Source organism: Mya arenaria, chromosome 13, assembly GCF_026914265.1.
Source record: "Mya arenaria isolate MELC-2E11 chromosome 13, ASM2691426v1".
In the NCBI taxonomy this organism is placed as follows: Eukaryota; Metazoa; Mollusca; class Bivalvia; order Myida; family Myidae; genus Mya; species Mya arenaria.
Window position 1 is genome coordinate 56,808,000 of NC_069134.1, and position 13,790 is coordinate 56,821,789.

The following is a 13,790-nucleotide window of genomic DNA, read 5'->3' on the forward strand; positions in this document are numbered from 1 at the left end:
GATTTTCTGGTCGATTGTTTTGCCAGTGTCATTATTTTGCAGAGTGATGGGACTTTATGGGTGGGTGGGTGGTTGTTGACGTCGGTTGTTGGCGGACTATTGGTAAGATATTGAATCATTATTTGTGGTTTTCCTCTGACATTTCAGAATAGAAAAAAGTCCGTTTTTGCGATCACATGACCAACTGACTGTAGATAGACATCACGTGGTCTACTATCCTAATACAGATTGATCATTTTAACAACTTTTTTATTTTTTGTCTTGGAAAGAGCAAATATTTGCGTAAATATTAGCAAACCAATGATATAACATTGCTGACAAAAAATCAGATCGTAGATTTTCATATTTCCGTTCGAAAATTAGTAAATTATGGTTTAAACCGTACTAACGGTTTAAGAAAAATGCATTAAACATCAATTTTTGAACTTAAATATAAAAATCTGCGATCTGATTTTTTGTCAGCAGTCTTATATAAGTGGTTTCCATGGATTTTCGCAAAAAAATGGCTCGTTCCAAGACAAAAAACAACCGTGGTCGTTTTCGAAGAACGTGACCGAGGTGCATTCGGATATATATGGACGGTTTACAATGTCAGCAATCGGGTATTTTTTAAGTCCGCTGCAAGTAGATCGCGAAGTATTTCAATTTAGCAGTTAAACTTTATGACACCCTTGGGAATCTTAATCATGTTTGCAATAATACACCTCACTGGGTATCAATTTAAATATAGAAAAACAAACACAAGCTAAAACACTTATTTACTAACTAACTCTACTGATGTAACGACATTCATCCGAGAATGAGAATGTTTTCGATAAAAATGGCCGAGGAACTCCGAATGGACCGAGATGGTCCGATTTGATGGACGCTAAAAGCGTTGGAGCGCTTTTAAAAAACGGTATGTGGGAATGGGTGACGCTTTCATGGAGCTTCAGCAACGCATCGTGGTATATGTTTATCATGAATATTATGCAACCGAGATTACAATAATTTATTAAGCACAAAATGTCACAAAGTTTACCCTGGACGTGGGCACTATTTATAAAACGTTTGCAACGTCACTTTTCCTTCTGCCGCTTCGAAAGTGTATTCATCAGCGTCTATCTACACTTTTAGCAGTTCGATGTCTTGAATACAGTGTAAAACACGCACTTTTCTCGGTTCGATATACTTAATATTTACATAAATGTAAAACAATTTAGATTATATTCGGTATACGGTGTACGAAAGTTATTTAGTTATGAACGCAATATCTACTTCACGCCTGGAAGTTGTTTTATTCACTAAACCTGACTGCATACACGTAAATCTCTGCACGTGACTCGAATAACGTACATAGTAGATCTTAATCATAACGTCTCTCCATTTAAAAAAAACCTTCTCGTATGTCAGAGCGATGATGCACGTACATATTACACTATCAAACCTCTGATGAATTAGAATGTCTAAAAAATGAGTAAAAAAAATCCCTAATTTTTGGCTTTATGGTGACGTTTCCTTCGTCTTCTCAAATGTCGTCTGTTTCTTCTGTTTGCCTCGAAGCGTTCATAGCGTTCTCTGCGCGAGCTTAACAACAATGCTTGCAACTCGTCATCTCCCGCCACTTTTCCCCAGGCTCCGACCACAAACGATTCTGAAGATTGCATAAGTCACCATTTATTATTAGAATTCAACCTACGAATATTCTGTAAATGAAATTGCATTCATTAAGTACTCGCTTAATCATAAAGAAATTGAATTTTCGCGGGTGTTGAAATGTCCGCCTACTGCCACTCTCCCACAGTGGCTTGATGACAAAGGCTTATTAAAGTCACAATAAATAATTTCAGCAAGCCAAAATTATATTTTATACATACTTGAACATGTATATAATCAATATAATACATTGCCATAAACATAAAATGACATTTGACAAAATTCAAAAATTTATGTTTATGGCAATGTATTATATTGATAATATACATGTTCAAGTATGTATAAAATATAATTCTAGTTAAATTATTTATTGTGACATTAATGAGCCTTTGTCATCAAGCCACTGTGCCACTCCTCCGATACACACTTTCTACGGCAGATTTTGCCTTCACATTGCTACGCTCACTCCGCCCACACTTAATCATTAATATATATATTCATGTAATCTAACTATTACTTAATGTAGGTCGATAGCTGACTCCAGACATGTACAAGGCTCTGTAATATCCCTGATACCATTGATCTTTTAAAGTGCTATGACGTTGCTAAAAAATAATAAATAAATAATGACGTCATACCTATTTCACATTCGTTTTCACCTCGCGCAATCCGGAAGTAGCCATCTTCACCCCAATCAGTTCCCCATGAGTTTGCACAACGCTGAAAGCAATTTGAGTACATGTTAAAGGCTAAATCGGGGCGGTAGGCAATTTACCAAATTTAAATTATATTTAATTTAAATATTTGTGTCCTAGTGATAACTTCGATTTGAGTCAAGAAATGTATCATTTACAATGGGAAGTTCAATATTCTTGCTAATGTTTATGTTATAAATATAATGCTTTCTTTATGGTTTCTGTGAGTGTAAACTGCAAGCAACGGAGTTTGTTGAGGGGAATAAGATGTGTTATGGCATTTGTTGTTGTTGTTGTTGTTCTTGTCTTTTTCATAATGCACCAGTCAGTTGTAACCACGGCCCCGCCCAGGTCCGGGGGTATACCGGGGATAGCCGGGGAAATGGGCCGTGTTTTTACCATTCAGGTAGCCCGCAGTGCCGGGTGAATGCGGTCGTTTTGTCTTCGCTTTAAATAGAGCGGGGATTGGGCCTTACCTAGGGTCCCCGGGGTGCGGGGGCATTTGGCGGGGATTTTACCATCTGTTCGTCCCCGCAGGACGGGGATTTTAGCCGGGGTTGGCTGGACCGAAAGTCAAAGTCCCCGCTATTCCCCGGACCTGGAGGCCGTGGTTACAATTGATTGGTGCATAACGCGTATGGCAGCTGTCTTTAAATTGAAACCATACAAACGATCTGGTATAGCCTAATGTACATATCGTATTTGTTTGAAGTTCGATTTCAATGGTACAATCTTCATTATAATAATTGTTTGTTTAGTCCCTGTATGTATATACATTAATGGGCTTAAACATGTTTATAACACACTTGTCGTTTCCCCAGACACATCATTATGACTAGGCATTAAAGGGACAAGACACCAGAGGGCCAAAATCGGCAAATACAAAATTTCCACAACACACGCCTAGAATTGTCAATACGTGCTAGTATGAGGCCGAAATTACATAATTTTACATGATTAAAATAAAAAGGATAGTTTACCCGTTTAAAATAGCGAATAATGGTTTTAAGGTTTATAGCGTATGTTTGGCATGTGAATGTCATTGAATTAGTACAGATGCATATACTGACACTATTTTTAAATTAACTGGGATCTACGTGGTAGACAAATTGGAAAAATACGCAAAAAACTGCGAAAGATAAATGTGTCGAAAGCAATTTGACACATCAGTAAGTAAAATTTAATGCGTTGTAGACAACGATATCAATTTTATGTAAGTTTTTTACAAAAAAAAAATCTTAAAAGTATATCGTCTGGTGTCAAGCCCCTTTAATACACAAATAGTTATAGGCTACCCATGTTTTAATTAAGATTTGGGATATCTTGAGACGCGCCTACAGATCTATTTAATCAAAGTCACCCCGGTTCCCAATCGAATGCACTTACCCAGTACTTCAACACTCGCCGGCCAACACGTTCCTCTCCCCACCTGAAAAAAATGTATCTAATTATTCAAAAGCGGATTAAGGGGGTGGGGCTGCGGGCAACTGGCTTGCTACCACCTAAAATTGTCCAAGGTAACTGTCTAAAGTCAATATCAGAGAAAACATATACTTATAATTCATATCATTATGCATAATGCTACATTTTCAACTTAAAGTCCAAAATATGCATGAAGGAGGGCCCTCCCAACCACCTATAGACTGTGTAATTGTCGGGTTACTTTGGGGGGAGTCCTAAGTTGCCCCTGCCCCCCTCCCCCCTCAAAAAAAAAACAAAGAGAAAAAAGTACGCCACCGCTGAAGTCCAATTCCACAATTGCCCAATTAACTCATTTATATTTTAAATTTTATTATTATATCTCATATACATTAATTCCCTACTTTGACATTGTCATTTGATTTATATGAGTATGTCTTATAAGATTTAAACACACTCCTATCCCCCTTTTCGTTTGGAATCACCTGAATACATCTCCCGGCCCTCCCCCAACTCTCGCCTCCCCCTACCCCCTCCCTTCAAAGCCCTTCTCAAATTACCCAATGATCCTGACGGAGTGGTAGAGGTTCCGTTCGTCCCTGGGTTCTGGCCCTACACGCGAGTACCGGTAGACACCAGACTGATACATGAAGAAATCGGCCTGTACCTTGAACGTCGCTATTGTTGAAAAAAGGTGTTATAATTTATTTACAATTCACCAAAATTGGGAGTAGATTTGCTTATATAGAAATAAACATCAATTTGGAAATGGAACCGAAGTAACAAATGTTACATTAGTCGAAATCAAACATCAAAATGTAATTATCAAGATATAAATTTATGAGGCTTTTATATACATTTCCATTAAATTAAAATAATTTTCCAGGCATGAAAAAAATGTTTATCAGTTCATTTAAGGACTGATTCTTATTTTTTGTGCGATCATGCAGTATGAACGCTCGGCCGCGATTTTGCATAGCCGTGTACCGCGCCAGCGATTCTTTGAAAATATGCAAAACGCGACCGAGCGTTAATACTATGAACGCACAATAAAATACGAATCAATACTTATATTTACAGTTTCTCTTTTTATTTGATTATTTATTTCGACTTAAAGAGTTCGAGAACAAGTCTTTAAATACCACAAAGGTAACTAAATGCGAGAGCAAATGTGAATGGTAAAAGCACTTGTCGCCCTTGGTTTTTAAGCTTGGCGTTCTTTTTATCATCCGCATAATAAATAGTCCAAAAAGAATTTGCAGGAAAAAAAATCAAGATTCTTTTGAATCATTTGGTAGTTACTGTAATGCATATAGTGTTACAACAACGTTTGGGGCAGACATAAACCAATTAGCATATATATTAAAAGCGAAACTCTTTTTAGAAGTATAAAGCTCTCGCTAATTCTCCGTAAAGGAATTTAAGATTGTCATGTTATCCCAAAATAGTGAGAATAGTTGTTAAAGTATTGAATGAAATTTAAGTCCATCATAGTGTTATAACACACATGTGTATACACACAATCTTTTTCGGTTAGAATATATTATATAAATAAACCAACATACCCTGGACGGGTCCGTTTTGTTCTATTTCCGTCATTATGTCATATTCCTGAAATACAAAATGCAAACGTAACGATCGCACAACATATTTAAGTAAAACATTTTTATGGTTTTGCTGTTGTTTTTGTTGGTGTTGGTGGTGTTGTTGTTGTTGTTGTTGTTGTTGTTGTTGTTATTATTGTTGTTGTTGTTAGTGGTGGTGGTGATGTTGTTGTTGCTGTTGTTGTGTTTAATTGTGTGTGTGTTTGTGTTTTTAATTAATCGTAATATTTATATGCATACATGTATTTAAATCAATTTTCTTCGGGTCTGTTAGACTAACCTTCATAGCTATCCTATACGGGGGCGTAGATTGGAACACACGGTCTCCACGCAGACACGGCCCGATCGTCTGTCCCTCCCGCACCTGACACCGCCCCTCAGTGCCGGTACTTCCGCTCACATACGGGTAACAGTCTTCCGTGGTCAATCTAAAAAAAAACAAAAAAAATAATAAACACAATAAATGCGGTAATAATATGTAAGCATTAATTAGTCAATGGTGTCAAAAATGGGACATATAGTGTTTTATAAATGTCAGTGATACATATATGCTGGCCACTCTCGAAACACCTCGGCTATTATCCAACAGAATTGTCTATCTCGAAGCTTGCCGGAGATGGCCGAGTTGTTATGATTGTGCTGGCCATGGACATAGCCAATCGTAACTGCTCGGCAATCTCCGGCAAACTCGTATATTTCTTTCGGAAATAGGCGATTACGTTCCGATTGTAACGTAGCCAGACAAGTATGCTAACGGGCAGAAGAACGCTGTGACAATGCGGGGGCCCAAGACAAAATACAAGGGTTCCCGAATGCAGACGACAATGATTATACCCGTATCACACATAATAAAGTTATGCTAACAGTAACAAAACGTATGGTGGTGGATTTTCGCCATTCCGTGTTTTCGCAATTTGGCATCAAAAGGGCGACAATGCTAAAACCCGCCATATTGCGGTGCGAAAATGTACCAAGTGGAGGAGCGAAAGTGTGCCAATGACGGGATCATAGGGATGAAATGGCGTATGTTTATACTGTTTCGTATTTAGCGCTTCCATATGTTCGCTAGATCATTTTGTTTCATCCTGCTACTTGGCGCATTTGCGCATTCACGCCCTTTTCCCGCGAAAATGATATTTGAGGTATTCTAGTCATACTAAATGGAACCTTTCTACACAATGACGACGTCGAAGAAGACAAATATAAAAACGTGAAAAACAACAACAACAACAACAACACCATCAACAACAACAACAACAACACAGCAAAACAGAAGAGTTACCCTCGTTGCCTAATGTACCACCAAGCGCGGTCGAGGCTGCCTCCCCGGCATCCGTCCTGTCCATGCCGGTTGCACGAGAGCAGATTCTGAGGGGACAAATTCTGCGCAGCCACGCCCTTAGACTCGATACTCAGCCGGTCCGCTGCCATGGCTAAAAAGTCAGAAAATAGATATACAGTCACTTGCAAAAAATAGTTCAAACACATTATTTGTATTATATAGAATTGTTTAGATCAGAAAAAAGTGCCTATGTATTATTTTAAATGCTATTTAGATGCTGACTAATATTATTATTGATTATTGACTTTATCGTCCACATTAAATAAACACTTCTTATTCTTGTAAATATAGCCATCTGATTGGCAACATATAATCAAATAATGAAAGCAGGAGTTCTGTAATAGTTTGAAGACATTTATTAAAATCTGAATCATAAAGAATGGGTGGAGTGAGCGCAGCGAACGAGCCATTCTTAATCATTTAAATTTAATTCGGATGATTTAACTGACATACAATCTCATTGGCTGACACATTGTCAACTCAGAATCTAACGTCGTAGGGATAATGTATCGGCTAGAGCGGTGTGGGCGGACCTATAAACATCCGCGAAAGCTGATATTCATAATGAATAAGCCTAGTACTTGATGATTGCCATGATCTGCAATTTCATTGGCTGTAAATGTAGGTTGTATTCTAAAACCTTTTAGCACTGATAAAAAATAAAAACTTTGTTGTGACGTAATATAAAATTGAGATCGAAGAACATCATTGGGGAATGTTTTGATATTTTAGCGGGCTCTCACTTTTCCAATCAAATATGGCCTTGATTCAAACATCGTTATTTCCGACATAACGTTTCGTTCACAAGAACCGGGCGGGAGGAAGGGAGAAAACACACGTCCGAACCGGATTAAAGAAACTAAAGAACAAGTGAAAAAGGCGCCAAAATAAAAAAGGGTGGACAATTGAACGTTAGGCAATGAGAAAGAGTTCACTCCCTTAATAATTATTAAATTTCCTCAAAATTTGTTAAAAGTTATTTGTTTCAGTGTAAAATCGAGAACTGCGCCACTATTGAAATATACTGGTAGCTTTTGGTGTTCACTTGGTGAAATACATTCTGATCCAACATTTGAACAAACAAAAATCGTTTATGAAGCTGATAAGCCCTGTGTGACAGTGTACCTGTGGTGGAGAACGCCCAGGAGGATGCACAGTTACCCTGATCCCTTATCCCGTGCACGAAACGTCCCCACTTTATCCGTGCATCAAAACTCTGAAGAAGTCGTCCGTTTGGTTGTATCTGCAGGAAATGAAGCAAAGAGATGAATATTTTTTGGCAAGCCCGCTTGCGGCGGGCGAGACAGAACTATTACAATGGCGGTTTCGTGAGGATGCGTGTGCGCGTGCGTGTGCCATTGCGTCCTTGTCCGGGTTTGTATCTTGACCATGCCTTATAGGATTTTCAAAAAAAACGTGAATGCTTACCATCATAAGATGGCGTGTCGCGCACAAGACTAAGGATTATACATCAAGGTCAGGCTAAGAGCTCAAAGGTTGAAATGATCCTTTTCCGCGCTGTGTCTTGACCGTGCATTTTAAACTTTTCGAGCAACTTGCCATAAGGGTTCGCCATGATGAGGTGAAGTGTCGAGCACAATACCCTAGATCTCTACCTCAAACGTCAACGTCACGCTTAGAGGTCAAATGTCAAACGTTTTCTGTTGATAGGACTCGGGTCCGGACTGAGCCATGTCCGGACTCTATATTCACCATTGGAATTAGGATTTTCGAGAAACTTTCCAGGAATGTTCGCCATGATGAGTAGTAAAGTATTAAGCAAATTGGGCAATAAAATGGTTGTTGTGATTAAATCAGTTGTTTTTTTCTGTGGAAATTGTGCTTATGGTAATGCTTAAAAAGTGTATGTGGAACATAACAGTTTCAAGAGAGGCTGAACAATAATCTATGGGTTGCGACTATGGGCACGGGCGTGCCGGGTACGTTCTAGCGGGTAGCCCAATATACATATAGAACCCGATACGTGAAAATACAATTTACCAATAAAATACAAAAAATACAATAATGAATATCTTTTTAATTCATTTCATGTATTTAACTTACTTAAACAGCGGCATTACGGGTTTTCATTTAACAAACGATATTGAAAAATACTTTCAAACAGTACTTTTTAATGTTTCAGACGAATAGTAATTTTGGACCCATATTGCTGCGAGATCTGCGATGAATGACATCTTAAGTCTTGAATACGTTGGCATTATACACTAACGTAGTGGATAAATGTGCCTTATATATGACATGAACGCAAAATGTAAATCACAGTGTCATGGCGACGTCAGATAGATAGATTTATTTCGGCATAGGAAGCATATACATAGTTAACAACATAACATAGGATAAAATAATGAGCATTATTAAATACTATATCACATACGAGAAAACTATGACATACACACCAACACCAAGGATAACACAAAAAAGGGCAAGCCCTTATTTCCATTGTGGTCCTTTGTATTGGCGGCATGACACAGAGAGGCGGACCTAAATATAATCATGTGTAAAAGTACTATTGAGTCATAAAAATGTATATCACAGTCAAATCTTGATTTAGTGACACTCCTGTTTGCAGCTAGGATTTAAAACACATTTCTAAAATTGTAAAAAGATATTAGCAAACAATTTAAAATCCTGAGCCGAAATATTTAAAAACAATTTTAAATACTGTTCATAAGATGCCTTTTGATGGCAACCTTAAAACTTTGTAACCTGTTGATCTCCGTTAACTCTACAGGTAAATCATTCCATAGTTTAATTCCAGAGAAAGCAAAGGACTTAGAACCATGACTTTTGACTTTAGGTAGACAATACCCACCCTTTTGACTAAGTCTTGTACTATAATTATGTACGGAATCTTGCGAAATAAAGTGTTCACCCATGTAATCCGGAGACAGGCCATTTTTTATCTTAAAAACATGACACAACATTATCTGTTCAACTCTTCTGTGGACCGGTAACCAGCTAAGGGACTTAAAGTGGGATGGGTCAATATGGGCTCTGGAATCTAAGTCAAGTACAAATCTCATTATTTTATTTTGACAAGTTTGTAACTTATTTTTTAAAGACTGTGTCAAGCTATTATACCAAACAGAGCATGCGTAGTCATAGTGACACTGAATTAGAGACATAACCAGAAGTTTCTTGGTATGCTGAGTAAGAAACTCTTTCTTGCGGTAAAGAAATTTTAACCGAGAGTTGGCCTTCTTAAGAACAGACTCGGCCATGGAGCAAAATGACAGATTTTGGTCTATAGTAATCCCAAGATACTTGATAGATGAAGTTGATTCAATGGATGTACCAGAACAGGTTATATGCAGGTTAGATTGTGACCTAAGCTTTTGCTTGGACCCAAATAAAATTGACTCGGTTTTACCCAAGTGCAGTGACAACTTATTGTCCACTAACCATTGGCTGACCAAATCCATATCATCTGTCAGCGCCTTTTCAACAACAGATAAACTTTTACCAGATACCAGGATACCAGAATCATCAGCATATAAAAGCAATTTATTTTTGACCACAGCTGACATATCATTTACATAAATTAAAAAGAGAAGGGGTCCAAGGATTGAGCCCTGAGGAACCCCACATGTTATTTTGGAATTGGAAGAATAAGTACCAGAGACATCTACAAGCTGCTGTCTATCTGATAAATATGATTTGAACCAATTTAGGACGTCAATACTAAGACCTGATGCTTGTAGTTTCATTAAAAGAATGGAATGGTCGACTGTGTCAAACGCTTTCTGCAAATCCAGCAGCACCATACCAACAACATTACCTTTATCGTTTTCATACCTGATAAAGTCTGTAAGGTGAACTAGACAAGTATCAGTAGAGAAACCACTCCTGAAACCTGATTGTAATTTATATAACAGATCTTTATCCTTAAAATAAGCTTCAACCTGGTCATAAACCACCTTTTCAAGCAGTTTAGATACAACATTTAAAATGGACACAGGCCGGTAATTACCAACAGACAATTTGTCGTTCTTTTTATAGAGGGGAACAACTCTTGCAGATTTAAGATCATCAGGGACTTGACCTTGGATAAGGGATAAGTTTATGATATGAGCTAATGGACCAGCAATAACTGGGGATCCATCTCTGATAAAACGAGAAGGTATACCATCTAAACCAGTAGCTTTTTTGACACCTAATGAAGTTAAGTATTTAAGAACTTTACTTTCAGAAACAATGGAAAAAGAAAAACTGTTTGCAAAAGCACCCTTATTTGCATAATAAGTATTAACAAAATTCTTACTAAATTTATGCACACTTTCTGGCAACTTTTCAACAAGTTTACATGCAACTGTTGTATAAAATTTGTTGAATGATTCAGCAATAATCGAGGCGAAGATGACATAATTTCCTCTTTATGTTGAACTCTTAAGTAATCGAGCTAATAAACTATTCTACGCTTAACATTATCGCTCTCGGTACGAACCTTTATTGGCGTCATGGTGAGGACTAGGTCGTCCGGTTTATGCGTACCCAGGCGGTACCTCCGGCCCTCCGCCAGACTGAGTCCCCAGAACTGTGAGTAGTTGGACGCGCGCCACCTGTTATTTCAATCGATATGGTTAAAAGCGACGCACACAAATGTGTAAACATTGATGTGTTTAAATATAAAAGATGGCTGCAATACAAGCGTCATTAGAAATGCTATTTGAACAGACTTATTTTCAAGTTCATCCAAAATATAGGTATCGTCAATAATTCATACATAATACACACACTATATCTTATTGACCATGTCATATCATAGCGTATTACATCACACTATACCATAGTATAGGAACATACCATACCGATAACGAAACCCCATCCTCCCCTACCCCACCTCCCAAAAAATAAATAAAATAAAGTCGCCCCAGTTTACTTTTTTACTTCAATTTAGGAGAGAAAAAATAATAATGTACGCTCAATAATGCACAATTTCAGAAAAGAAATTGTGATTTTTTCTTGGAAAAGTATCCCCCACCACCACTGATTTTTTTTTTAAATCAAATAGATTTCTGTTCTGAGGAAGGGGCACAAGTTCAAACTTGTTACGCCCCTTAGTACCCAAGTTACACCCTCTCTTACGTTAAATCCTGGATCATGCATACCGTATTGTTTTGCCTTACCAGTATTTTTCAGGGTGGTTGTTGACGATGTTGATTACGTTTTCACGTATGAGGCAGACGTCATTTTCACACTTGAATGAGTAGCCGCTCTTACTGCGAGAGTCCGGGGCACAGCGACTTAAAAAACAAAGAAAACGTACGTTATTTAGGTTACAGTTATTTGTTATTTAGGTTATATGCAATTAACGCAGACCTACTGACCTCAAACAATAACTTATATATTTTCTTGCACGAAAAAGTGGATCATTATTCAACTGATAATCTTTACTAACAGATAAGTCTATTTTCATAAAGTTGTAATCAGTTTGTCGTCTTCAAACCTTTTTAATAAAGATTGAAGGCTTAAAGTGACACTCTTATTCAAAATCAATACATGCACATGTATAACAATCATTATTTTAAGTGATAAACCTTTAACTACTTCCTATAAAATGCATTTATGGAAAATATTAATTACTGATAACACGAATGTAACCGTGTATTTTATAGCTGAACATTTAAAAATATTGAATGATTGGTGATTGCTGAAAGATTTACTTTGATCTACATTCGTCTCATAAGGTGGAAATACCGTGTTTTTCTGCACCTTTATTTCAAATTAAACTCGGAATCCTTCATAAGAACCATTGTTTTCGACATTTATTCATCCTTTTTGATATAATAAAACATTCGAATTAATTGTGTTAAATCTTATTTTGGAGAAAGAGTGCATCTTTAAGATCGTAAATTTCACTCCTTAAGCCCGTTTTTTGCGTACACAGCGTTTCAATAAACATAACATAAGACCATTTATCAAAAGCATTCTACTCGTATCTTTACGGGTGTTTCCGAGCTCTCTCAGCAGGATTGAAACTGGACCCAGTATTGTCTGCAGCACACATCCGTGTTATTAAAGGGACTAGACACCAGATGATACCATTGAAAAGAAATATCATTAAACATACAAAAAAATGATATAATTGTTCACAACGCATTGAATCTTACTTTCTGATGATTAACGTCGCTTACGACACATGTATTTTTCGCAGCCGCTGTTGTACAGTTGAATACACAATTTTTGGGCATCGATTTTCTACAAATTTTATATAAATGTTCAAAAAGGACCAAAAGATATTTAAAAATCCATTATTTCGAAAAGTGCATTTGAAAGAGAAAAAAATTCTGCATCCTAATCCGTTGGAAGCTAAGCGATCGGATGTCTATAATGACTTTAAATAGCAAAACAATTTTAGCTCCTTCTTATTTCAATGTAACTTTTAATGACCAACAAAACCCTTAAAAAGGACAAAATGTAAAAATCATACAATTAATACAAAACCATCATCTTAAAGGGCAAGAATTATCTTAACATATATGTAGGAAGTAAGTTGATTTGTTGAAAGACTAAGTCGTGAGAACTGTTTAACCATATTTTCCCTATATAACTCTATACGCACTTTCGCTTCAGCGGATTTCTCCAAAGTTGGCAATGTTTAGCATTATTTTCCAATGCGAAATTGACTTGGCTTGTCTACCACGTCAATTTCAGGAAATTTAAAAGTAGCGTCGGTATAATTATGACCTTCACATGATAAATATACACACTTTAAACTGGGAAACCAGTATACGCTATTTTTAAACGGGTAAAGACAGCTAAAGAATGTATTATCGGCCTCATACTAGCTAGTATTGAAAATTATAGGCTTGTTTTCAGGAAATACAGTATTTGCCGATTAGACAGACCATCTGGTGTCTAGTCCCTTTAATTAGGTTCATTGTAATGTATGATCCACCAGTACCTACTATCTTTAAGCGTACTGTACTTGCTGTTACAAAAATGTTCATGAAATAAATAATGCTAATTTTAAACCATACACTACCGATCATGTACAAGCTACCAATAAGGTTTCATAATCCTTCGTCAAGCATTTTTAAGACATGCGGATAAAAAATTCCAAACAATATGTTT

The 13,790-nt window shown here is 37.0% G+C and overlaps 1 protein-coding gene across 1 annotated transcript in view; it reads right to left on the reverse strand.

Moving 5' to 3' along the window:
- Positions 1–942: 942 nt before the first annotated feature.
- The window catches only part of LOC128214875 (uncharacterized peptidase C1-like protein F26E4.3), a 29,035-nt gene continuing 16,187 nt past the window's right edge, over positions 943–13,790 (reverse strand). Inside the window, exons 3-12 of the mRNA XM_052921578.1 lie at positions 11,843–11,959; positions 11,161–11,275; positions 7,821–7,938; positions 6,636–6,786; positions 5,634–5,781; positions 5,315–5,360; positions 4,310–4,427; positions 3,717–3,759; positions 2,274–2,355; positions 943–1,633 (exon numbers count right to left, since the gene is read on the reverse strand). Of these exons, the coding sequence (XP_052777538.1) occupies positions 1,470–1,633; positions 2,274–2,355; positions 3,717–3,759; positions 4,310–4,427; positions 5,315–5,360; positions 5,634–5,781; positions 6,636–6,786; positions 7,821–7,938; positions 11,161–11,275; positions 11,843–11,959 (1,102 nt within the window). The 3' untranslated portion in view covers positions 943–1,469. The remainder of the gene's footprint in view (positions 1,634–2,273; positions 2,356–3,716; positions 3,760–4,309; positions 4,428–5,314; positions 5,361–5,633; positions 5,782–6,635; positions 6,787–7,820; positions 7,939–11,160; positions 11,276–11,842; positions 11,960–13,790) is intronic.